The sequence below is a fragment of the Macrobrachium nipponense genome, chromosome 45 (genome assembly GCF_015104395.2).
Source record: "Macrobrachium nipponense isolate FS-2020 chromosome 45, ASM1510439v2, whole genome shotgun sequence".
NCBI lineage: Eukaryota > Metazoa > Arthropoda > Malacostraca > Decapoda > Palaemonidae > Macrobrachium > Macrobrachium nipponense.
In genome coordinates, this window is record NC_061105.1 from 18328888 (window position 1) to 18355772 (window position 26885).

General features: G+C 35.6%; 7 protein-coding genes across 7 annotated transcripts; 6 read left to right on the forward strand and 1 right to left on the reverse strand.

Moving 5' to 3' along the window:
• Window positions 1–3166: 3166 nt before the first annotated feature.
• On the forward strand, window positions 3167–4301 carry LOC135214419 (acanthoscurrin-2-like). Its single transcript, XM_064248696.1, has 2 exons — window positions 3167–3367; window positions 3750–4301. Exon 2 carries the CDS (start codon window positions 3751–3753, stop codon window positions 4219–4221), a length of 471 nt encoding a protein of 156 aa, XP_064104766.1. The 5' UTR covers window positions 3167–3367; window position 3750; the 3' UTR covers window positions 4222–4301.
• Window positions 4302–5854: 1553 nt separating this feature from the next.
• On the forward strand, window positions 5855–6951 carry LOC135214418 (acanthoscurrin-2-like). The gene is made up of 2 exons (XM_064248695.1): window positions 5855–6000; window positions 6371–6951. Exon 2 carries the CDS (start codon window positions 6372–6374, stop codon window positions 6846–6848), a length of 477 nt encoding a protein of 158 aa, XP_064104765.1. The 5' UTR covers window positions 5855–6000; window position 6371; the 3' UTR covers window positions 6849–6951.
• A 3019-nt stretch (window positions 6952–9970) lies between these two features.
• On the forward strand, window positions 9971–11112 carry LOC135214420 (acanthoscurrin-1-like). Its single transcript, XM_064248698.1, has 2 exons — window positions 9971–10035; window positions 10539–11112. Exon 2 carries the CDS (start codon window positions 10540–10542, stop codon window positions 10951–10953), a length of 414 nt encoding a protein of 137 aa, XP_064104768.1. The 5' UTR covers window positions 9971–10035; window position 10539; the 3' UTR covers window positions 10954–11112.
• A 2214-nt stretch (window positions 11113–13326) lies between these two features.
• LOC135214111 (acanthoscurrin-2-like) lies at window positions 13327–14649 on the forward strand. Its single transcript, XM_064248214.1, has 2 exons — window positions 13327–13443; window positions 13790–14649. The coding sequence occupies exon 2, from the start codon at window positions 13791–13793 to the stop codon at window positions 14532–14534; it is 744 nt and encodes a 247-aa protein (XP_064104284.1). The 5' UTR covers window positions 13327–13443; window position 13790; the 3' UTR covers window positions 14535–14649.
• A 734-nt stretch (window positions 14650–15383) lies between these two features.
• Window positions 15384–16583, forward strand: LOC135214112 (acanthoscurrin-2-like). Its single transcript, XM_064248215.1, has 2 exons — window positions 15384–15536; window positions 15997–16583. The coding sequence occupies exon 2, from the start codon at window positions 15998–16000 to the stop codon at window positions 16424–16426; it is 429 nt and encodes a 142-aa protein (XP_064104285.1). The 5' UTR covers window positions 15384–15536; window position 15997; the 3' UTR covers window positions 16427–16583.
• A 3709-nt stretch (window positions 16584–20292) lies between these two features.
• LOC135214422 (acanthoscurrin-2-like) lies at window positions 20293–21798 on the forward strand. The gene is made up of 2 exons (XM_064248700.1): window positions 20293–20396; window positions 21162–21798. Exon 2 carries the CDS (start codon window positions 21163–21165, stop codon window positions 21631–21633), a length of 471 nt encoding a protein of 156 aa, XP_064104770.1. The 5' UTR covers window positions 20293–20396; window position 21162; the 3' UTR covers window positions 21634–21798.
• A 1295-nt stretch (window positions 21799–23093) lies between these two features.
• LOC135214421 (acanthoscurrin-2-like) lies at window positions 23094–24915 on the reverse strand. The gene is made up of 2 exons (XM_064248699.1): window positions 24901–24915; window positions 23094–24111 (listed from the first exon to the last, which is right to left on the reverse strand). The coding sequence occupies exon 2, from the start codon at window positions 24108–24110 to the stop codon at window positions 23439–23441; it is 672 nt and encodes a 223-aa protein (XP_064104769.1). The 5' UTR covers window position 24111; window positions 24901–24915; the 3' UTR covers window positions 23094–23438.
• Window positions 24916–26885: the final 1970 nt, after the last annotated feature.

Genomic DNA, 26885 nt, shown 5'->3' on the forward strand with positions numbered 1-26885 from the left:
AGCATCAAGCAATTTCCATCTAATGTCACACCATTTCTAAACCATTCTTTTGGGCATTTATAATTTTAATGTGCAAATAATATCATAATAAATGTGTTTTAATTATTTATGTTTGTTTTTTAATAATTATCGTTCTAAAACTCATATGAAAAGAATATTATATATTGGCTTAGTAAAAGTGTAGGCTAAATGGATACAAAATGGAAGCTATATGAAAAATACAAACGATAAGTATTTAAAACAATATATATTATATATATAATTTACTTCAGTTTTGATAAGTGCTTTGTTTTTTAATAGCTAACGTACTAAGATAATGGGTTTTTGATAACCCAGAAATATACAATGTTCTTTCTGAATGCAGAAAAAAGAACCAATGGACTATTTAACATTCAAGAAAGTATTTGTAAACTGACAAAATGAGTTTAATGCAATGTTAATTAGATATAAATTACTTTAGCTGGGCTGTACACTAGCAGCTGTAAGTATATTATTTTAGATGCAATAGGGCTCCCTGACAAAGTTCCACGTGCTGCAAAATACTTATTAAAACCCCAAGACCTATATAAATGATAGCTGGCCTTAGCAGATAACTTTACAATTATTTTTGCTACTGTAAAATTAGTAGCTAAACAAAAAACACATAATATGAAATTGTGAGCAACCTCAGAATTCCATATTATGAAAATTGGTACTTACAAATTACGTATCTTCCAAAAACTTCAAAGCGCTCTGTAAGATGTGTTCTAAACAGTTGACAAGATCGGATCTTGGTTACATGACTGGCATTATATCAAAATGTTTTAAGCCCTTTGGGCGTAGCCTAGTGTCTACAAAATATTTCAAATCTACAGCTACAACCTTCTCAATATTATCTCAAAATGAAACTATATAAAAAAAGATATTGGACTTACCAGAACGTATCACTAAGTTGTTTCTTGTTACTACGCTTAAATTACTCTGTCGATCATACATTTTCTAGAGTGATAGTAAGGACAGACAATACATGGCCAGACGGGGTTGGAGTTAGGAACTGGTTCGGTAAATCTAAGCTGAAAATATATTTACCGGATAAACCAGCGTCTCGGACAATTTCATTTACAGATCTGATGTACCGGGCTCTGTTTTAGAAGGAACAAATATCATTATTTTCAATAGTTACTTGGTTTGGATGTCTGTCTGAATAAAAGCAGAATCAACCCAAAAATTAATGAACTGACTTAAGGAACTTTTTTTTAAAGATTTTCTATCTTCCAGGTAATAACAGATCATCTGAAACTAGTTCCAATATTATTTTGATCGTTTAGTACTTTGTTATGATCAATGCTAAGGAAAACATGGAGTTTCCATTTGCTCGTGAGAGTAAGTGTTAAGTCTCACTGATATCTGGACGGAGAAGGTAATGTTCTTGTGCCTTGGTCAGCCAAACAGAAGTGATTTATTTGTATAGATATTGAGACGTGAATGTTATGGATGATGAAGAGTTGAGAAAACTGGTGAATCGAAAAACAGGTGAAGCAAGTAAGGCAGAAGAGTATGGAATATAAGAGATGCCCATATAGAAACCAAAGTTAGGATATATGACTACAGTGGAGTCCATAGTCTTCTTACTGATACAACTGTAACACAAAAGTCTGAGAAATGTTACTTTACAATAAGTTTGAAACAAAGGATTGACAGCTTTTTTTTCACAACTGCCAATCAAAATATGAAGCAGGGTACTGAAACAGACTTTAAGTAAACATAGACATTTCTGAAGTAGGAGTTTTGTAAATATGGACGTTTTAGAATTAGGGATTCCCTTCTAAATTTTCTGAATACCCTTTTATCTTTCTCAGGATGAACGTTATAAATAAACCCACTCACCTAATAGATGAGTGTGTGAGGAAACATACCTGACGCATTTACATATGAAACAACATTCCGTGTATATGCAAAAATATTTAGGAGCCAGAGACAACAAAAGCTGTAAACAAGCTTTAGAAATGCATACAGTGTACCACGTAAAGTACATTAACCCCATACGGAGAGCCATGGTAGAACTGAATGGGCGCCACTATGATAGCTGGACGAACTGTAAATTCAGAAAACCTATATAATTCATGAATATTTGTATAAACCTTCAAACAAGGATGATTTATCAAGGAAACAGTATTGACAACTTCCTGAATTGTACAGAGACTCTCAACTGAAGACCTGAAATACGGCAACTCTTACTGTGGACTGACATTCTCCATAGTAGGCTAGGCAGTTTTCCAAACACCTTATTTCAAAGGTTGAGCCTATGTGCCTCGGAAGCTACAAAATCTGAAAGACTGAAACTATCAAAGGACAATATACCAAAAAACGGCGACCATTAACGCAAGAACAGGTAGCGTTCTATTCAATGAACAGAGAGAATAACAGAGGAAGTTGTGTCTAGACAAGCAGTTCGCTGACTGCTTAGTCCCATATGTAGATATTAATCTAAATCGTTCACCTGACTTTCCCTTCACAGTTCAGAATAGTAAATTTTGAAACAAAGAAAGCTCTGTCGTAAGCAGTCACTGACCAAGCCAGGAAATGCTGGTGAATAAGAAGCCTGGATTTATGAAAGGTTAAATGGATTTCATTTCACCTCTTACAAATATTGGTGTTATCATTTAAACACGTATAAAGGGAAATTGTTAAAATATCAATGATATTGGATTGTGTTTGAGACAATTTTTTTATATCAAAGTACACCTACCTATATATATATATATATATATATATATATATATATATATTAATATAGAAATAGGTATATACACACACTATCATACTTTCGATGCAGTTTTAATGTACGTTCTCCTCCAAGATACTAGTGAATGCGCAAAAAAGAAAAATCAAAATAACATAACTATTCAATATTCTTGAGTGGCTGAAAATACCATCATAGTTTTCCTATAATGCCTGAAAGAAAAATATTAGCAAAAACCTCAGCAAACTCTTTATTTCAGGGAAATCCTGAAATGGAGTTCCCTCGTATCAAAACACGCGGCTCAAGAAGAAGGAGAATGCTCCCGAGTTTCTGGTTAGCCATTTTTTCTCTAGTCAAAACTTGTTTTTTTACTCTTGATTACGTTTTTTAATTATTCTCTAAATAGCTAATATACACAGAAGAAATGAAGTAAAGATTTGAGAGTCATCATCCTTTAATCCTTTGTCACTTGGCGAAGGTTAAATTAATTTTCTTGGAGGAATGGCATCTTAGGGGAAAACCGGCCGCCAACACCTCAGACGTTAACGAGAGACCAACGTTTGTATATAAAGAGGAGTCTTCTGCTCTCTGGACATCAGACCTACAGACGCCTCAGCCTCATCTGGTGCTTAGGACTTCCAGCAGGTGAGATAAACAAAACTTTAAAGAGTTTAAAGTTATAAAACTTGAGTAAAATTCGTTACTTTACTTTGAATATTTCATGATAAATATATGGCAAACGGATGATAAATTTTTTGAAGGTTATATATACATGATTACTTTAGTTTTTCAAAATAGAAATTTTAGGCTCATAAGCCTAATAAGGACTACGACTCTGCCCTAAGATATTTTTTTCTGAACTCCTTAGTTGTAACCTAATTAAATGCAGTCTAGGACATATCAAAGATAAATTTGACCTTGTTATAAATTTATAAAAACCTCAAACTCTTCTAGAAATATCTTGAACAAATCCTCAACATTAGAGATGTGCAATGAAGTGAAAAAAATTTTTTTTTCTGTTTTCCAGAATGATTGGACAATCAACTCTTCTCGTGGCAGTAGCCATCTGTGCCTTAGCAACGGCTCTTCCAGGAAGGCCTTATGGAGGCGCTGGAGTAGGAGGTGTTGGAGGACTTGGAGGTGTTGGAGGTCTTGGAGGTGTAGGAGGCCTTGGAGGTGTTGGAGGACTCGGAGGTGTTGGAGGACTCGGAGGTGTTGGTGTTGGAGGTGGACATCTTGGAGGTGTTGGTGTTGGAGGAGGGCACCTTGGTGGACTTAGTGGTGGCCTTGGAGGTGGAGCTTTGGGAGGTGGCCTTGGAGGTGGAGCTTTAGGCGTTGGAGGATCTTCCTTCAACCCAGCCCACTTCCCAGACCTCGTTCCAGGATTCCAATTCCACCAGTCCCATCCAGGACAGGGATTCGGTGGCTGCAAATACTGGTGCCGTAGCTCTTACCAGAACAACTATTACTGCTGCACAAGGTCCACCTATGCTGGATAAGGACCTGGAATACCCCTCGCGAAAAACAAGTTGTTCCTTCAAGAATATATTTAATTTAAATAAATTAAAAATTAATTGTTCTTAAGTCTTTTATTCCCATTGTTACTATTATTATTAAAATTAGATAACATATCACTAAGACGAGTCCACACTTGAGAAAAGGACAAAAAAAAATAAAGATGGAGTAAACCCCAATTAAAATCCTGCCACATTGTCTCAGTGTATGTCAAAGAAAGTGTACGGGCAACAAGCTTCGTGCATCAGTTTGCTGTTATCTAGCCCGGGGTAAACTTCACCAAGACCCAAATATTCTGCAGGATGAATAAAATTTCTTGGTTTGTGATTCCTGATGTTACATAAGGTCCTAAGGCCAGTGATTTGCCGTCCTGACTATCTCTTACACAAGCTCTGGTAAAGGTAATAAATATATAATTCCGAATGCATTAGTTTAAGAAATGTTTTGGAGATGATTGAAGCTGTCGTGATAGAATACTCAGACAAGCAGCAATATGAAAAATCTACGTTTACTTTGACACCAAGTGGAAAGTAATATTAATCTCTACATATACATACGCATATATAGCACATTTATGTATAAATAAATGAATAAAAGATTTGTAAGTGAAAAGCCTTGCATGTATACTAATGAAAGATAAAGGAAGAGGCTCTCTAATTTCTGGTGGGATTTGAACGCCCTCCTGAAAAAAATATAAAACCAAATACAAGGACTCCTATAAAACAAGTTGTTATGAATAAGGATAATAATCGATTTCAACTCATACACACGTACAATATATATATATATATAAAAAAAAAAAAAAAAAAAAAAAAAATATATATATAAATGCTGTTTTATATAAATGGTATATATATATATATATATATATATATATCTATATACTATAATATATATAATATATATATATATATATATATTTGTGTGTGTGTATGTATGTGTGCAATTATATATATATATATAATATATATATATATATATATATATAGGTGTGTGTGTGTGTGTGTCTGTGTATGTATCTCTATATATATATATATATATATATATATATATATATATATATATATAGGTGTGTGTGTGTGTGTCTGTGTGTATGTATATCTATATATATATATATATATATATATATAGTATGTGTGTGTGCTTGTGTGTGTGAACGAGTATATTTACATATTTATTTATCTGAACACTATTTTAATGCCAATGACATTTTGAAGTTTGTTCCGAAGAAGCTGGTAAATATGCATAAAATAAAATTAAACTAATACTTATATCAAGCTCTCCTGATACCATCATCGAGCAACCATCATAGTTTTCCTATAGTCTTTAACTTCAAGGGACAAGCAAAAACCTCCGCAAACTGGTTATTTTGGGATGGAAATCCTGAAATGGAGTTCCCTCATGACGCAACGTCTGCTTCGAGGAAGAGGCGAAAGCCCTTGAGGTTCTGGTTAGCCACTTTTTTCTCTCTTCTAATTTGATTTTTTTACTGGTCTAGATTAGTTATCAATTTTAGTCTGCGTAGATATTATACACCGCAGAAATAAAGTAAAGACTTGAGAGTCATCATCCTTCAATCCTTTGTTACCTGGAGAAGGTTAAATTATTTTTCCTGGAAGTGTGGCATCTTGGGGGAAACCGGTCGCCAGCCACTACGACGTTAACCGGAGACCAACGTTTGTATATAAGGAGGAGTCTTCTCCTCTCTGGTCATCAGACCTACAGACGCCTCAGCATCATCCAGTGCCTAGGACTTCCAGCAGGTGAGATAAACAAAACACTTTCAAAAGTCTTAGTTTTAGAACTTGAGGAAGATTTGTACCTTCACTTAGTTTTTTCATAATAAACAATCTGTAAATGAATGGTAAATTGTTTCAAGTTCATATGCTTGAATATTGTAGTATTTCAAAGTGGAAATTTTAGGCTCATGCCAAACAAGGACTGGAACTCTGCCATGAAATATCTTTTCTGAACTAACTAGTAATCCTATTAAATTCAGTTTAAAACAAATAAAAAATAAGAAAATTTGCCCTTGATTTTAACAACCATTGCAAATACCATACCATTTTAGAGTTGAACAAATCTTTAGCATCAGAGATGTGCAATGAAGTGAAAAAATGTTTTGTTTTCCAGAATGATTGGACAATCAACTCTTCTCGTGGCATTGGCCATTTGTGCCTTAGCAACGGCTCTTCCAGGAAAGCCTTATGGAGCTGGAGTAGGAGGCGTTGGAGGACTTGGAGGTGTTGGAGGACTCGGAGGTGTTGGAGGCCTTGGAGGTGTTGGAGGACTTGGAGGTGTTGGTGTTGGAGGTGGACATCTTGGAGGTGCTGGTGTTGGAGGAGGGCACCTTGGTGGACATAGTGGTGGCCTTGGAGGTGGAGCTTTAGGTGGTGGCCTTGGAGGTGGAGCTTTAGGTGGTGGCCTTGGAGGTGGAGCTTTAGGCGTTGGAGGATCCTCCTTCAACCCAGCCCACTTCCCAGACCTCGTTCCAGGATTCCAATTCCACCAGTCCCATCCAGGACAGGGATTCGGTGGCTGCAAATACTGGTGCCGTAGCTCTTACCAGAACAACTATTACTGCTGCACAAGGTCCACCTATGCTGGATAAGGAACTGGAATGGCCCTCACGGAAAAATAGTTGTTTCTTCAAGAAATCGTGAATTAAATTATCTGTTTCCGATTTTTAATTAAAATAAAAAAACTTATTGGTATTAAGCCTTTCATTTCCATTATTATTATTATTATTATTATTATTATTATTATTATTATTATTATTATTATTATTATTTTATTATTATTATTATTATTATGTAGCACATCTTACTGAAACCAGAACAAATATTATAAAAAAGAAAAAAGGAAAAGAAGGGTTGCGTAAGAAAAAATAAATATCGTTAAAAACCAAAACATATGTTTAAAAACGATATTACCATTATGAATGAATTCCCCTTCATCTAACCAGAGGTCTGCCTCTCTTTCCGTTGAGCCCTAAAGTTACATTTTTTTGGGTTCTCGACTTTACAAAGGTTCCCATTCTCTTACATTATCTCTGGTAACTTCAATTAAACTGTATCATATGGAACAGAATGTAGCTTAAGACATTTTATGGAAAAAACAGAACCCGTAGTATTGACATTTGAGAAGGGGAACAATGTCATTAGTCTACATTTACTTTGGCGCTAAGTACATGACAATATTAATTTGGTGTTATATACTTATATATATATATATATATAATATATTATATTATATCTAACTATATTGACTTTACATACTAATATATATACATAATATTTTCACTACAAGATTAAATCCTATAGGAAAATAAACTTGGAAGCTCTCTCTTCAATGGCCGAATTCAAACCTCCAACGGTAGCAAGAACAAGGACACTTCAAACTTACAATGCTGTGATTTAGGATAATAATAAGCTTCAGCTCATAAGCACCCACCCACACACACACACATACATATATATATGTATATGTATATATATATATATATATTAAAAAGGTATCATATACTAGTCCTTTATGTTTTGTAGGCTGAGATTATTAAGATCTGTCAATTATATATATCTCAATCATAATGAAAGTGAACATTTACTAGTTTATACATACATACATATATGCATACATAAATGCATACATTCATAAATACATACATACATACATATGCGTGTGTGTGTGTGTGTGTGCGTATGTGTGTGTGTGTACTAAGAGTATTCAAAACACATTAATTAGATCTACAAAACAGAATCCCCGGATGTCATCAAAGCCAAGTCAGACATCAATCCATCGCTGATTTAAACCAAATCTGAGGAAAACAAGTAAATAGCGATTATATTTAAAGTATCCAAACAAAGAGAACAATAAAGATAATTAAAAACATTATAAGAAACTAATATTTAATTCATTTGAATTCCAATTGTAATTCAAAAGTCCTTGTCCTCTCTTTCTAAGATGTGTTTCCATATTATATTTGTGGTATGAACGATAGAAAATTAGTTCAGTTAGGAAAATGTTAATCAGGCAAGTCCTGGCTCTGGAGATTGGGGGCGTCATGTACAGTCCTAGAACTTATGCCAGTGTATTGTTGTTCTGTTTGCTTATGTAGTAATAAAAAAGGTGTGAGACTAGCAGCTTCATCCCTGAAATTTGATGAAAAGTGGGAGGTTTTGCAATTGATATATATATGTATATGTATATATATGTATATATATATATATATATGTGTGTGTGTGTGTGTGTGTGTGTGTGTGTGTGTGTGTGTGTGTGTGTGTGTGTGTGAATAACAGAACTTCATTTACACAGGATTATATGTAGCAGAGAGTTTTACCCAAACGTCAGATCCTGTTATGAAATGTATTAATACACAGAACAATTTTACGTATAAACATATATATATATATATATATATAATATCTATATATATAATATACTCATATTTGTATATATATATATATATATATATATATACACACACAATTACGTCTAAACTCTCGATAGTCTAATACATTTTTATACACTTAAAATGTATGCTATTGAAAGCCTTTCAAATCTGAAATAGAAAGTAAATGTAAATATGTAAATATATATATATATTATATATATATATATAACATATATATATATATATATATATATATATATATATATATATCGAGCTACAATGTCCTTTAATATCTAATTCGCTCTACCTGGGAATTAATATATTTTCATATATGCTTAACCGAAGGGGAATTTTTCTCGATAATAGATTTACCTGTACTTGGGCGCGAACGCAGGTACATTAATGTGATATGACTTATATATATATATATGTATATATATATATATATATATATATATACACTATATGAGTAAATATATGTGTGTATATATAATAAGTAAATGTATATGCAAAATATATATATATATATATATATATATATATATATATATAATATATGTATATTTATCATATTATATACATATATGCATATATATGCATATATATATATATATTATATATATATATACATATATATGTATATACTAAATATATGTATATCATTGTATATTTAATATCATTATTATATATACACACATTTATATACTTATATATATATATAGTATATATATATATATATATATAACATATATATATATATATATATAGATGATATTCTTCTGGGCATGTGTACACTATAAGCATATCGCTTATCAGGGTACCGTTAAAGTTCGTTAAAAATAATTTCTTATACACGAATATTTTTTTTAAAAAATCAAAATCGAAATAAGATATAGTGAATTGTTTAATTTTTTTCCTCAACTATCAGTGACATTAAAAAACTATTCTAGCATTACTTAACATTTAGATATTATTTGGGTTTACCAAATTATACAGACATCATCTATTTCTTAATCCTGAAAAATCAAACCAGCGTAAATGGGCGCCAGAAATCAACAATGATTCCGACGAAGTTCCCGCTTTCATAACAGCGATACCTGGAAGAAGAAAAAAGCTCGAGATGCCAGTTACCGATTTTAGGAAAACTGTTATGATTTGTAATCTTTACCACCTTAATATGAATACATAACATGACACTGCACTGTCGATAACGAGCCAGAATCCTTGAAAGAATGAAAAAATCACGAGGACACGAAAGAAATCGAAATAAAAAAAGAAGGATAAACCTAAACTAAAAGACGCTATCCGGCAACTCGAGATGTTTTGGTGAGAGCCAACGTTTGCGTATAAAGAGACCTGGTCCCCCATTGCTCTTCACTCAGCTCTTTGCAAGAGAACCTCTCAGGTAATTACAAGAAGCACATTTAGTTTTCAAGAGATTTTACTTGAGATAAAATAGGAGATTATATTATTGACACAACAAGATATTTCTACAATTTCTTTGGTAGTTTATTAGATATTGCATTGACAGAGATAACTCAAAATTTCCCCTTTCTAGTCTAGAACGTACTCTATAGTTATTGCATTAATTGCTTCTAATTGTAATTATGTTAAATACACTATAAAGAATAGAGAATTGTGTTTTGAAAAATATTTAAAACAAAAACGTCATACTATATAAAACTCCCATCTTACTCATTTTTAACCAAAAAATAATTCAGTTTAATCCCTATTATTGATCTGTGTGAAAATAATAGAACCATTTATTCTCCTAAATGCAAGGACTCTGTTACACTACATTTCTTTCTGATAATTAATGATAGACATGAAAGCTTGAATTATTTATTATGAATAAGAATTAACACATGAGAATTTAATATTAATTTCCAGTGTCTTTCTGTTTTCCAGAATGACTGGACAATCAACCCTTCTCGTGGCACTTGCCCTTTGCGCCTTTGCAACGGCTCTTCCAGGAAGGCCTTATGGAGGTGCTGGAGTAGATGGCGTTGGAGGTCTTGGAGGAGTTGGTGTAGGAGGTGGACATCTTGGAGGTCTTGGAGGAGTTGGTGTTGGAGGTGGACACCTTGGAGGCGCTGGTGGAGTTGCTGGACTTGGGGGAATCGATGGCGCCCTTGGAACTGGAGTGGTTGGAGTAGGTGTTGGAGGATCCTCCTTCAACCCAGCCCACTTCCCTGACCTCGTTCCAGGATTCCCATTCCACCAGTCCCATCCAGGACAGGGATTCGGTGGCTGCAAATACTGGTGCCGTAGCTCTTACCAGAACAACTATTACTGCTGCACAAGGTCCACCTATGCTGGATAAGGCCTTTAAAGGGATTCCTGGAACCGACTTTCTTTCATCTCTTAAGAATCAGCATCAAGCAATTTCCATCTAATGTCATACCATTTCTAAACCATTCTTTTGGGCATTTATAATTTTAATGTGCAAATAATATCATAATAAACGTGTTTTAATTCTTTATGTTTGTCTTTTAATAATGATCGTTCTAAACCTCATATGAAAAGAATATATATTATCTTAGTAAAAGTGAAGGCTAAATGGATACAAAATGGAAGCTATATCAAAAATACAAACGATAAGTATTTGAAACAATATATATATATATATATATTTACTTCAGTTTTGATGGACGCTTTGTTTTTTTAATAGATATTGTGCAAAGATGATGGTTTTTTAATAACCCAGAAATATACAAAGTTCTTTCTGAATGCTGAAGAAAGAACCAATGGCCTATTTAACATTCAAGAAAGTATTTGTAAACTGACAAGATGAGTTTTATACAATGTTAATTAAATGTAAATTCCTTTAGCTAGGCTGAACAATATGGCTGCAGCAACTCTGACAAAGATCCACATGCTGCAAAATACTTATTAAAACCTCAAGATGTATATAAATGATAACTGGCCTTAGCAGATAACTTTACAACTGTCTTTGGTACAGTAAAATTAGTCACTAAACAAAAAACACGTAATTTGAAACTGTGAGCAACCTCAGAATTCCATATTACGAAAACTGGTACTTACAAATTACATATCTTCCAAAAACTTCAAAGCGTTCTGTAAGATGTGTTCTCAACAGATGACAAGATCGGATCTTGGTTGCATGACTGGCATTATATCAACTGTTTTAAGCCTTTTGTGTGTAGCCTAGTGTCTACAAAATATTTCAAATCTATAGGTACAACATCCTCCATATTATCTCAAAATGAAACTAGATGAAAAAGATATTGGACTTATCAGAACATATCACTTAGTTGTTTTTTTGTTACTACGCTTAAATAACTCTGTCTATCATACTTTTCCTAGTGTGATAGTAAGGACAGACAATACATGGCCAGACGGGGTTGGATTTGGGAACTCGTTCGATAAATCTAAGCTGAAAATATAGTTACCTGATAAACCAGTGTCTCAGACAATTTCATTTACAGATCTGATGTACTGGGTAGTGTTTTAGAAGGAACAAACATCATTATTTTCAATAATTACTTGGTTTGGCTGACTGTCTGACTAAAAGCAGCATCAACCCAAAAATTAATGAACTAACTTAAGAAACTTTTTTTTAAAGATTTTCTATCTTCCAGGTAATAACAGATCATCTGAAACTAGTTCCAATATTATTTTGATCGTTTAGTACTTTATTGTGATCAATGCTAAGGAAAACATGGAGTTTCCAGCTTCTCGTGAGAGTAAGTGTTAAGTCGCACTGATATCTGGACGGAGAATTTAATGTTCTTGTGCCTTGGTTAGACAAACGGAAGCGATTTATTTGGATAGATATTGAGACGTGAATGTTATGGATGATGAAGAGTTGAGAAAACTGGTGAATCGAAAAACAGGTGAAGCAAGGAAGGCAGAAGAACAAGGAATATAAGAGATGCCCATATAGAAACCAAAGTTAGGATATATGACTACAGCGGAGTCTATAGTCTTCCAATTGATGCAACTGCTGCACAAAAGTTTGATTCAAAGGATTGATAGCCCCTTTTTTTCACTACTCTCAATCAAAATATGAAGCAGGGTACTGAAACAGACTTCAAGTAAACATAGGCATTTGTGAATTAGGAAAAGCTGCGTCTGTTCTGTAAATATGAACGTGTTCGAATTAGGTATTCCCAGCTATTTTTTTCTGAATTCCCTTTTATCTTTCGCAGCATGGACGTAATAGATAAACTTACACACCTAATAGATGAGTTTGTGTGGGAATATATCTGAAACCCTTACATTTGATACAGTATTCCGTGTATATGCAATAGTGTTTAGGAGCTAGAGACAACAAAGGCTATAGAAAAGTTATGTGAGGTTACTGTCTTTCTTAACAACACGGGACATCGAACTATTCATCACACTAGAAACTGGTTGGAAAAGATCCCAATTAAGCAACGGAAATACCGAGAAGAAGAAAAATAAAAATGTGAGAGATGCCAGTTACCCCTGTCTTAGGGACGAAAGGATCTTCATTCTTACAATGAGAATCCATATGAAACGTTCTATATCATTTCCAATAACTCAACATAGTCTTTAGTCGAGAGGAAATTATTCTAAATCCTTATCTATTCATCACGTAGGTTATCAAGCCATTTGAATACTGAAAAGGAAGACCTTTTCCGGCAATCACAGGAGGTTTGTTGAGAGTCAACGTTTGTGTATTTAAAGAGGAGGGAAGTCTGATCTTTCCCGCGGGTCAGTTGTTGTTCAGAAACCACGCAGGTAGGATTCACTTTTCTCTCGTTCTGATATCTGAGTCTACTGTCTCGAAATTCCAGTTCCTACATTTCAACACTGACGAGACGAGGTTAGTTTCTGACAATATTCAAAATACGCCTATCTTTCAATTCTCACTCATTCTAACAAACAAGTGGTTGATTTACCGTTTTTTTCTTAGTTAAATTCTCCCGAAATAAAAATCTTTAAACTAAAGTATAAACAAGTGCCAAGGTGCATCACTTGAGAGTTGCCTGCAATCCATCCTAGGTTAAGCAAAAGAATTGACACAACTTTCTTTCAGCTACTGAGCATTATAAAACGTGCCTTAATCTCCCAAATGTATATTTGTTTTATAAACTGAATGCATAATGAATTGTGAATTATTAAAAGTAATTCCAAGTACAATTCTTTTTCTGGTGAAAACTTTCTTCCAGAATGCTTGGGAAGTCAACTGTGGTACTTGCGGCAGCTGCCCTCTGTACCTTTGCAACGGCTCTTCCAGGACACTATGACCTGAGTGCAGGGGGACGAATTGTACATCAGGAAGGCGTGGGAATAGCAGCTGGACACCTTGAAGGAGCTGGTGTTGGAGGTGGACACCTCGGAAGTGTTGGAGTAGGAACTGGTGTTGGAGGCGGACACCTTGGAGGAGCTGGTGTTGGAGGTGGACAGCTTGGAAGTGTTGGAGTAGGAGCTGGGCACTTTGGAAGTGGTGGAGTAGGAGCTGGACACTTTGGAGGTGTTGGTGTTGGAGGTGGACACCTTGGAAGTGTTGGAGTAGGAGCTGGACATCTTGGAGGTATTGGTGTTGGAGCTGGGCATCTTGGAGGTGTTGGAATAGGAGCTGGACACTTTGGAGGAGCTGGTGTTGGTGGTGGACACCTTGGAAGTGTTGGAATAGGAGCTGGACATCTTGGAGGAGCTGGTGTTGGAGGTGGACACCTTGGAAGCGTTGGTGTTGGAGCTGGACATCTAGGAGTAGCTGGTGGCGGCCTTGGAGGTGGGGCTTTTGGTGTTGGAGGAGGCTTCTACAACCCGGCTCACTATCCGGACATCGTTCCCGGATTCCCTTTCCAGCAATCCTATCCAGGCAAAGGATTCGGTGGGTGTAAAAATTGGTGCCGCAGCTCTTTCCAGAACAACTATTACTGCTGCACAAGACCCACCTATGCTGGATAAGGCCAAGACGTTTTGCTAATATCCATCCAATGTGACATCACTTCTCTCTCATGCATTTTAATGGTAGTTGTTTCATGGGGATTCTAAAAGTTAAAATAAAAGGATTTCATCTTAATGTTGGACTTTCAATTCACTCCTTTCCAAATTTACTAAAGGTTTTCTTCTATATATATATATATATATATATATATATATATATATATATATATATAGAGAGAGAGAGAGAGAGAGAGAGAGAGAGAGAGAGAGAGAGAGAGAGAGAGAGAGAGAGCTCTATTGGACTATTGGGGTTCTTCCTAGAGACACCTGTGATCAGCAGAAGTGGCATGACCGTTTAATATCCCGAGGTTCTCACAATGCCATCATAACTTTGCCATATTGCCTAACCGCAAGAGGTAACGCCAAAAAAGGGAAAAAAACACTCAAGCGATCAGGTTACTCTAGGAAAGAAGTCCATAATGGAAGTGGACGTCCCTTCTTTCGCAACTCCGAGTGGAGTCCGCGAAGGAAAAAGAAGAAGAGGGCGGCGAAAGTTCGAGTTGCTGGTTAGTCCTTTATCATCGCCTGGTGTTAAGTTATAGGTCTAATTACAACGTCTCGTTAAGCGCTTACCTAGGGATGATTAACGAAAGTAAAATGGAGTCTGAGAAGAAGAAGAACAATAAGAAGAAGATGAGGAAACTGTAGAAAGTTCGGGTTGCTGGTTAGTCCAATTATCATCGCGCGGTGTTGAGTTATAGGTCTAATTACAACGTCTCGTTCAGCGTCTACGCAGGCACGTAAAAAGTTGAATAATCGTGAATGACGTGCAACCTTTGTTACCCGTCGAAGTCTTGGCCAATCTGACTTTCCTGGAAGCACAGCAATAGCGAGAAACCGGTCTCAGACACAGACGTTTTCCGTGGGACCAACGTTTGCATATAAAGAGACGGTGCTCCCTTCTTCTCGTCATTCAGATCCATACTTCCCACCAGCTCATCCGTTGGTAAAAGAATCCAGCAGGTAGGTTGAAGAACACTCTTTCAAAAGACGAATCCTAGGACTTGATATTTAGTCATAATATAGTTTTAGAAAGGTAATTCCAACGAGTGTGGAATTGGTATATGTAAAATTACAGCGGTCGTTCATAGTATGAAATTTGGCTTCTGGAAATGTGTGGGCGAACAACACTGTCCACCAATATTTGTCTAATTTTTTTCCAGAATCCAGGCTCCATAGTCTGAACCCCACTGTCTAAAATTAATCTCCTTTTTAAACTCAAAACTACTCAGCAAACAAGTTGCAGACAATATCTAAGAACACACATACGTTTGTTCCAGGAACTGGAAAATTCACAAACTTTCTCATGCACTTCAGTTGAAAACGATTTTACACTGTTATGTTTCAGTAAAGTAGGAATTCAGGAATTTTGGAATGAATCTATAGGGTAACAGGAGCTCATAGTTAAAACTTTATTTTCCAGAATGATTGGACAGTCGACTCTTCTCGTGGCACTTGCCTTTTGTGCCTTTGCAACGGCTCTTCCAGGAAAGCCTTATGCTGGTGCAGGAGCTGGGCAATTGGGAGGTCTTGGAGGTGTAGGAGGTCTTGGAGGTGTTGGAGGTCTTGGAGGTGTTGGAGTAGGAGCTGGACACCTTGGAGGTGTTGGTGTTGGAGCTGGACATCTTGGAGGAGCTGGTGTTGGTCTTGGAGGAGTTGGTGGTGGCCTTGCAGGTGGAGCTTTGGGCGTTGGAGGATCCTCCTTCAATCCAGCCCACTTCCCAGACCTCGTTCCAGGATTCCCATTCCATCAGTCCCATCCAGGCCAGGGATTCGGTGGCTGCAAATACTGGTGCCGTAGCTCTTACCAGAAGAACTATTACTGCTGCACAAGGTCCACCTATGCTGGATAAGGCAAAGGGATTATTGAAACAAACCCTCCCTTATCATTTCAAATAAATGTTATCAGTAATATTCCTTTAACTTAACAACTATTTCTGACCTTTTATTTTTAATTTTGATGTTGTTTTACATTTGATCTTATAATAAAACGTTATTTTTGCTTTTCAATCTACGTCTTCCAAAATCCCAGGAGATATTTTCATGGCGAGCAAAACAGTTTTCAAGGAAATGACTGAAGGAACAACATAAATCCGAGTGATCTTTGATAAAGTAACAAATGAAGGTGCGCAAAAAGACTGGCATATAACAGACAACACAACCTATAATCCTAGTTAACTTCTAAACATATGTTGATGATGCATAAGACCTGAAAACTTCAGGCCGAAACCTACTGTAGGTATCTAACACTCGAGGCATACTGATTTATTTTATTAGGAAATCCAGCAATGCTTAGTCAAGAAATGTCCCGTGAGAGAAGCTACAATGCTTTTGAAGAACAACAAATTACGAAATAAAACTTCTTTTGACTTATTGACCATTACCAGAAGCTAAAACCTTAATATTTTAAGATACAGCTTCCCTATCTTACAAGTATTATCAAACACATCTATGGATTATTTCAAACGATTAACTTGGGAACCCATAATTTGCTTATTTTTTCATTCATTTCAAGCTCTGGAAGAAGAGTTATTACTTTGAGACACCCTGCTCTACGTGTAATCAACACAAGAGCTTTACGTAATCACACTGCATTTCAAATATAGAGACCTAACATAATAGATGAATTAAATAGATCGCTCCTGTCCCATGATTAATTGTGTCATTTGAAAGAAAGTTGAAAGCTCTTTGTAATTTAGGTTTTAAAGCTTTAGGTCTGCACGCACAACGAACTAATTATTTACAAATTCATGTAAAATTACTCGCTGGACCTATAAAGTCTTCATAGTTGGTGAATGGGAGTTAAATATTGGTCCTATCCCTGTCAGTTACATGTCAGTGGCAAGATAAAAGTGGACTATGAGAATTTTTCAAAAAACTTGAAGTTTCATTAGAAAAAAGAATATCTATGAGCTGCTCAATGTCCTACAGAAATTCTAATGTTATCTGTGTTAACAGGCTCTCAAGGCATCATGTTCATAGGCAACTAGCTGTGTAATAAGTTGATAATGAATGAAAATATCTGCACTTGGCTCACGGAACCTATAGGGAACCGAAAAATGAACTGATGGGCAAAGTGGATACGAGAAAGCAAAGCTTGTGTAAGAGCATTTAGAGTGACTGGTTTGGTGTAAAAAGAGGCTGTAGACAAGGGTGTAATGGGAGCATTATGTCTTCATAGCTGCTTCATATTTGTTTAGCTGAAGTCATCAAAAGGAGTGAGGTATTGAATGAAGAATCAATTGAGGAGAATATGGGATAACAGAAGGATTGTGGAGCGACTGACGTTTTCAACGATAAAAGGGTTAATTGGTGATACTGAGGAGAAGCTACAAAGACTGGGAAATATCGCGACTTATATTCTAAAGGGATCAAGTTGAAAGGGAGAATTAAGTAAAGAGGGTTATGAGGGTAGATGAAACAATGAATGCTATCATGAACGGCACAGGAATGGAAACAAAACCTAGAATGCATGATGGGATCGTTGAACCAACTCTCCTCTATGGAAGGGAAGTAAGGATTTAGGTTAAGTGTTTCCAAGAAATACTGAGGCTTTCCTGCTGCAAGAGTGTTGAATATAAGGATACGATGAAGAACTGGTAAAAGGAAATTTTAAGTTAGCACGAGTGAAGAGGTAAATCGGTGTTCTGTGTCGGTGTCATGTGGGGAAACTGGTGAAGGACGTCTGCAAAAAAAAAAAAAAAAAAATGTATAATGCTGGAGGCCTGAAAATCAACAAATCTGACACCTTCCATTCCTCGTGGGTCTTTTTTTTCTGAGATAACATATTTCCACTTCATCGTATCTCTTCACAGCTACATTAATTCATCCATTTTTACTCGTCCTCAGCAATTCCCACTTCCTCATTATATATATATATATATATATATATATATATATATATATATATATATATATATATATATATATATATATATATATATATATATATATGTATATATATATATATATATATATATATACATATATATATATATATATATATATATATATATATATATATATATATATATTATATATATCTGTATATATATACAGATATATATATATATATATATATATATATATATATATATATATATATAGTATATAGATATATATATATCGAGCTACAATGTCCTTAATATCTAATTCGCTCAACCTCGGAATTAATATATTTTCATATATGCTTAACCGAAGGTATTTGAGGGCGAGAGGCGACATGAACTTTTAGCCTCTTGCAGTGGTGTAGTAGGTAAAAGCTTCACTGACGTTCCTGGATTTGAAAGGCTCCGTGGGTTCGCGCCCCGGTCCAGGCAAGTCTATTATCGAGAAAAAATTCCCCTTCGGTTAAGCATATATGAAAATATATTAATTCCGAGGTAGAGCGAATTAGATATTAAAGGACATTGTAGCTCGATATATATATATATATATATATATATATATATATATTATATATATATAATATGTATATATATATATATGTATATATATTTATATATATACAGATATATATATATATATATATATATATATATACTATATATATATATAGATTAGATACATATACGTGTATAAATAAATATATATAGTATATATATATATATATATATATATATACACATAAGATGAGGAAGTGGGAATTGCTGAGGACGAGTATGAAATGATGAATTAATGTAGCTGTGAAGATATACGATGAAGTGAAAATATGTTATCTCAGGGAAAAAAAATGACCCATTAGGAATGGAAGAAGGTGTCAGATTTGTTGATTTTTCACTGACCTATAAAACTTAGGCCTTCACCATTATCAACTTTTTTTTTTTTTCTTTTTTTTAGCAGACATCCTCAACCGTGTCTCCAAATTGTCCCAAAACATTTATTTATCCTTTCACACCACTAACTTAAAAGGTCTTTTAATCACTTCATCTTAGCCTTATATTCGTCAATCTTGCAGCAGGAAAGCCTCAGTATTTCTTGAAAACACTCATCCTGAATCCTTACTTCCCTTCCATAGAGGAGAGTTGGCTCAAAGATCCCATCCTGCATTCTAGGTCTTGTTTCCGGTCCTCTCCCGTTCAGGATAGCATTCATTGTTTCATCCACTCTCACATAACTTTGTTTTGTCTATATATATAATATATATATATATATATATATATATATATATATATATATATATATATATATATATACTATATATATATATATATATATATATATATATATATATATATATATATATGGATACATCGAGGACTAGAATTTAACAATTGTTCTTCATGATAACTTGATTTCCTTTCATTACTGAATAAAGTCAAATATACTTCCACGAACTTATTAATTAAGGAATAAATATAAAAAGAGCCTGTGAAATTCCAGTCCTCTATGTTGCCAGCAAAGCAAACTTTCTTTCCGTTACGAAACTCGAAAGAATAGAACCGGTTCGCATAAGTTAGATTTCTGGCTAAGGACAACTTCCCGCTTTCGTAAAGACGTTACCAAGAAGAAGAAGCCAGCGAGAGTTGCCGGTTAATGTTTTTCCACGAAAAACTTCCACCTCTACAAGTTTCACGAACAGTAACGCATCTCTTTATAAAACTTCACAGATACATCAAATAAAGCGATGCTTAGATGTGAATGATAGACGGTTACACGAATCTGTAATCAAAAGGGTATTTATATAAGGAAAAGGTTAAAGTTATTGGAAATGTTAGTTCTTGCTACATGACGTTTTCAGAGAGGCCAACGTTTGTATAAATGGGGAAGAGATCCACTGGGTCTCGTCACTCGTCAGTCAGCAGTTGGCCAGCGGTCGAACAGGTAATAACAATAAGGTTTCCAAAGGCTTTACAATCAAATTCCCTTGAGGAGGGTGGTGCATTCAGTCCACCTCACGTGGTGCATTGTAGGCATTACAAAAGGGTACTTGCGGCGTTCCTTGTGGACCTAGTTGCAACCATTCTTTGGCCTTTTACTTATATTTTTAGATCCTTGGTTTACGGAACCTTTCATTTTGCTGTCCAACGCCCCCTTTTCACAGCCTTAGGCGCTCAGTGGCCGAAGATGCCCTCTTAGTGCTCGGTTTGACAGCATAAATTTCATAAAATAAATTTTCAAGGCAACTGGCAATAAGTCATAATTTTTTTAATACTTCTTAAATAACCTGATAAATATTCGCCAATTAACTAAATCCATAATTTAGTGAAGTAACTTTATCCATATAGCGGTGGCTCTCTTTCAGAAGATGAAGGTTAAAACAATATTTCCTAATTTGATTTAAAAAACTGAACAATTATATCTTTCAGTTAAAGGCCAAATATTCCTCGTCTTTATACGCACACACACACACACACTCATATATATATAATATATATATATATATATATATATATATATATATATATATGTATATATGTATATATGTATATGTATATGTATATATATATATATATATATATATATATATATATATATATATATATATATATATATATATATATACACATACATACATATATAAAACTGGGTGTCAATATAATAATGGATACAAATTGCGCTAATTTAATCTTTATCTGTCTCTTTCAGAATGATTGGACAATCGACCCTTCTCGTGGCAATCGCCTTTTGTGCCTTTGCAACGGCACTTCCAGGAAAGCCTTATGGAGGCGCTGGTGTAGGAGCTGGGAACCTGGGAGGCCTTGGAGGTGTTGGAGGCCTTGGAGGTGTTGGAGGTCTTGGAGGTGTTGGAGGCCTTGGAGGTGTTGGAGGTCTTGGAGGTGTTGGAGTAGGAGCTGGACACCTTGGAGGTGTTGGTGTTGGAGCTGGACATCTTGGAGGCTCTGGCGTTGGTCTTGGAGGAGTTGGTGGTGGCCTTGCAGGTGGAGCTTTGGGCGTTGGAGGAGCCTCCTTCAACCCAGCCCACTTCCCAGACCTCGTTCCAGGATTCCCATTCCACCAGTCCCATCCAGGACAGGGATTTGGTGGGTGCAAATACTGGTGCCGTAGCTCTTACCAGAAGAACTATTACTGCTGCACAAGGTCCACCTATGCTGGATAAGGCGAAAGGGATTCCTGGAACCAAACTTCTTCTAAGTTTTAACCAACAGCATTAAGCAATACTAAGTCATGTTCCGCGAAATTAACACTTTTTCTACAATTTTCATTTGAGTATCTATTGATGTTTGATGAGGATTTACTCTCACAATAAATTTTTTTAAAAGATTTTATGTTTCCCTTTTACTGGAGATCTCAGAGTTCCTCGAGGTATTTGTGTACAGAAGCTGGAAGGTTTTGATCAATTTGGTGAATGGAAAAGCAATCAAATCGAGTTATGCAAATGAAATATATATATTATTGGAAGTTAAATTGTCACATTTTCAACAAACATTGGTTAGACTTCAAGATCATTAGCTGTATATGTTTAATAAGATTTAAAATTAGACTCACTCACTCAAGGTTTCTTTGGGTTTCCTCTCAACCTTGACCTCCCAAAATCGTTGCAAGTCTCCTGGCACTGACCTGTGGGATGGGATCCAGCAATCCCATGACCTTGGTTTGACAGAGAACCACAGGAAACAGTGCCAGGTTATTATTAGGGGCTTATCCCAGCCAAGAAACGGCCAGACTCCTTTCGAAAGAATATCATATTCTTTAAAAGCTTGAATTTCAAGTCAATGGCCCATGTGTTGGGTTTGTTCCATGTGAATATGGTTCATCTTCTGAATCATCAAACTATAATAGGCGTAATGTCTGTCTGTCTGTCTGTCTGTCATTCAATCACGGCCAAACGGCTGGTCAGATGGGCAAGAAACTTGTCAGGGTTATGGTGGGGACCCCTAAGATGGTTTGTAATGGGGTTTCATCCAACCTACCCCCCTCCTTTGTAGGGGGTGAGGGTGAGAAGGGATTCCCTGAAACGGAGCTGTTTCTGGCCGTGAAACGAGGCTGGTTATTCCTGTAAACTTAGTTACTTTACGATTTTTTCACACATAATTTCTGTACAACTTCCCCGGAGAAAGTCGCGAATATTTCAGCTCGGACACAATAGAAGATGAAAATTATCATCAATAACCACAAGATTTTTTTAATAATTTGAATCCATCGGGACTGCCAGTGCACAAAATAACGTTGAATAACGTTGAAGAAGTACTGCCCGGTAATGTTGCTTCGGAATTTCGATCCTGCAAATGGACATTGCAACGGAACGAGGTACACCATTATGAAGCTAAACTCCCACGTCATCGAAGCAGTGATAGTAACGAGCCCTCACACCGGCAAACGTCTGTTCATCCACCGGATTCCTCTGATGCCTTCGGACAACCAGTTTCCGTTCCAGTTACGGCGCAGGCAGTTTCCCATCAACCTGGCCTTCTCATTCACTGCAAACAAGTCGCAGGGCCAGACTTTGGATCGTGTTGGTGTGTTTCTGCCGTCACCCATGTTCACGCATGGCCAACTGTATGTGGCGATGAGCAGAGCAACTGACTCTGCCAACTTGAAATTAAGTTGTGGACAAACTGATAATATTGTGTACAAAGAGGTTCTGTAGTAGGTATGTATAAAAATCGCCCTTATTTTAATATTGCTGAACAAATAGTACATCTAAATTTTTCACTTCTGCACCCGTATTTTATCACCCATCGTAGATGGGTCAGTTTGCTAATAATAATAATAATAATTATAATAATAATAATAATAATAATAATAATAATAATAATATGCAATACTTCTACAAACCCATCTGAGTGACTTGAACTGTGTCCAGGAGATTAAAATCTTGGATAATGAAAGTATCAGATAGTCATGTGGTTCTGCTGAAAATGCTTTTATTGAGAAATGCCTGGCTCAGTAAAAATTGTAGTATTATCCAGCGTAGGGGGTTCGCCTGCAGCAATAATAGTTCCCTTGGATTGTGCTGCGGCACCAGTAGGGACATCCTGCAAATCCGCTTCCAGGATTGTAAGTCAAGAAAGGGAATCCTGGAATGATGTTTGGGTAGAAGGCTGGATTGTAGGAGACACTACCCTGAAGGTTGTTTCCTGGAAGCCCAACTGAGACACCTCCAAGGAGTCCACTTCCGGCAGTGATGCCTCCAAGATGGCCAGCTCCAAGTGTAGCCCCAAGTTGGCCAGCTCCAACACCAATGCCTCCAACTTGTCCAGCTGCTATATAACCACCTCCAACATTTCCAAGGTTACCAGTTCCAACTCCAACACCTCCGAGATGTCCAACCCCAAGGGCACTTCCTAGATGTCCACCTCCAACCCCAACGCCTCCAAGATGACCAGCTCCAACATTCCCAAGGTTGCCAGCTCCAACACCAGCTCCTCCAAGATGTCCAGCTCCTAGATAACTACCCCCAACAACATTCCCCAAGTTCCCACCTCCAACACCAACGCTTCCAAGGTGTCCGAGGCTTCCAAGAGCACCTGACACGCCTGCAACCCCACCTGTGCTTCCAAGGAGACCTCCTGCAAGAGCAGAGGCCACAGAGCAAATGGCTACTGCCAGGGGAAGAGGTGAATGTCTTGCCATTCTGGAAAACAACAGAGGAAAATTATCCATCAGTAAGTGAATATTTTATAGTTTATGATAAGAGAATATTACTCATTTGTCGAACTCAAGATTAAGTTATTTCTTATGGAATCGTTTAGATATCCCAACAGAATGAGTTCAGAACCCTACGACCTGTAGTTTTAGTTTTATGTGAATGAATCACTATTCATTAATCTGATTTATTTTTGCAAGATTCGGAAAAAAATGAATTAAAAATATTAGAATATTCAATTATTGTTGAATTGTTTGTATATTCCAACATATTACAGAATTCTATAACTTGAAAGTTTTTTTCCACAAAGGAATATTATTAACGAGCTGGATATCATAATTTGTTTGTTTTTTGTTTTTTTGTTTTTTTTAGCTTTCCATTTCCCTCTTACTAATGGTAAAGAAACAATTCCATTACATTTGTTACAATTAAGCAAGCAGTTTCCTTGCTTTGGATTTGATGTTTGTGATACAGCTCAGACAAATGAAAGGAAAGCATGAGTAGCAAATCATTATTGACATTAAAATAAATACTAGCTCAGTACTTGAGAAATAAATATATATATATATATATATATATATATATATATATATATATATATATATATTCTCATTTATATATATACATATATATATATATATATATTATATTTATATACACACACACACACACACACACACACACATATATATATATATATATATATATATATATATATATATATATATATATATATATATATATATCCTAACGTTACTGAAAGAGCTTTTATATTACCTGTACACGTCAGAGGCGAACTCCTAACTAACAAGACATTCACAGATTCCTCAATATATACGCATGCACTAGCAGTCTCCCAAAAAGACCAGGTGGGTCATGTTCAAATTTCACTAATCCAGTTCGTCAAAAACTCAAAAGTCACTGCGTGAATCAAGGTCGACACGAGGACTCTCATTAATGCTAATTTCATCTGACTTTTTGATTGAACCATTTAAATGAAACGAGCAAGTCACAGTTTCGTCCGACTGAAAGGTTTTGCAAGCGAAAATCAACGATGCTATTGCGTTACGTAACTTGAAGTTTTTTTTTCTTTTTTATGGCGATGTTGGGGATTAAGTCCCCTCTTGATCTTGTAGGTTTTATTTATGTTATTCGTACAAAATCTGGCTGATGTTCATTAAAACTGCCAAAGAAATTTCTCTCTCCTACTTTCAATATTTTTAATGTCTGTTAACAAGATTTAAAAAAAAAACTAATGGACCGAGTTTTATGAAAATATTCCTTCCAACAATTAAAGTGAATGTCAGTTGTGTCTATATTAATGCACTTCATAATTGTAAAAAGCTATTTAAGGGATGGTTATCATCTTAGTCTTTAATATATTTGAGTCGATACTGATATAGAAAATAAATTAAATAAATGGCAGGAGACTTAAATCTAACTTCATATTAACCTTTCAACGTGACTAAAGTGGGAAAATACTTGATAAAATTCTTTGGAATAACTGAACTGTTTCTCTACAAGATTCACAGAAAAGGGTCTTGCAATTTCGAGATTAGTCGAGGGCTCGTACGTGTGTAATTGAAAATAAAAAACATTAATCAATGCGTGTACATGATTTGTTATGCAGAGCATTATACAATAACTACATTATACAATAACCATATTATACAGTATCAAGTCGGGAACCAAGAATAATGAAACGCCATACCAGTGATTCATGAGTACCATTTGATATAATCAAGAATGATTGATTGCTTGTAAATTACCTGGCGTCACCATTACCAAGGCGACTGACAGAAATTCAAAACACGAAGCCTCTGTTTAGTAGAAAGCACACACACACACGCACGCACACTCACAAACACATTCTAAATAACTGATTCAGTTACAAATGAATTGCCTTGCATAATCCAATTAAAAAACTGTCTATCATTTTAAAAGTGATTGACAATTTTTTTTGTTTTGCGCGCGCACGTTAATGAACTAATTCCCTGCGTCCTTGCTTTGCTTAGAGTGAAATTAGAATGTGACACTCTCAGACTTTTGTATATAAGATGATAATGTCCAGTAAGTCTTCAGTTAAGAGTTTATCAACGATCTTTACAGGTAAAGCAGGTTACTGATCTACTGACATGTTACTTGTATCTGCGATTTCAAAAGGTTAAACAAAAAAGGACTAATGACAATGAGATAACTTCTAGTTTGAAACTTAGCTTCAGTTTGCTTTAGTGAAGCTATAGGAATGTAGTTTGCGGAAGAAAGTAAACAAAAATATGAGAATACATAAACATTTAGATATAAAAGAGAGAGATACGAATGAAATCATAATAGAAAATGCTAACAGGTGCATTCCATTACAACAGTGAAGAAACTTCAAAAATTTTCTGATACTCTTCCATTTACTAGATTGATTTATCCAAAGCCAGATTAACGAAAAGTTCATTTTCCAAAAGTGAAGAAGAAATTGGTCAAAATTTGTGTAGTTTTTTCCCAGGATGATGCGAGTGAAGTCCCGTAATTTCCATTTTGCATGAATTCTTTTTCCAGAATCAAAAAATCAAACAAAGCTGACAACTTTTAAAAAATTCTTTTTCACTTCCAGAATGGCTGGAGCATCACCTCTTCTCGTCTCAGTAGTTATTTGCTCCTTGGCTTCTGCTCTTGCTGGAGGTCTGCTTGGGAGCGCTGGAGCTGGCCATCTTGGAACTAGTCATGTAGGAACTGGGCAAGTAGGTGCTGGAAATCTAGGCACTAGTTAT

Coding starts and splice junctions, on each gene's coding strand:
- LOC135214419 (XM_064248696.1), top strand. CDS start 3,751: ATGATTGGACAATCAACTCTTCTCGTGGCAGTAGCCATCTGTGCCTTA.
- LOC135214418 (XM_064248695.1), top strand. CDS start 6,372: ATGATTGGACAATCAACTCTTCTCGTGGCATTGGCCATTTGTGCCTTA.
- LOC135214420 (XM_064248698.1), top strand. CDS start 10,540: ATGACTGGACAATCAACCCTTCTCGTGGCACTTGCCCTTTGCGCCTTT.
- LOC135214111 (XM_064248214.1), top strand. CDS start 13,791: ATGCTTGGGAAGTCAACTGTGGTACTTGCGGCAGCTGCCCTCTGTACC.
- LOC135214112 (XM_064248215.1), top strand. CDS start 15,998: ATGATTGGACAGTCGACTCTTCTCGTGGCACTTGCCTTTTGTGCCTTT.
- LOC135214422 (XM_064248700.1), top strand. CDS start 21,163: ATGATTGGACAATCGACCCTTCTCGTGGCAATCGCCTTTTGTGCCTTT.
- LOC135214421 (XM_064248699.1), bottom strand. CDS start 24,110: ATGGCAAGACATTCACCTCTTCCCCTGGCAGTAGCCATTTGCTCTGTG.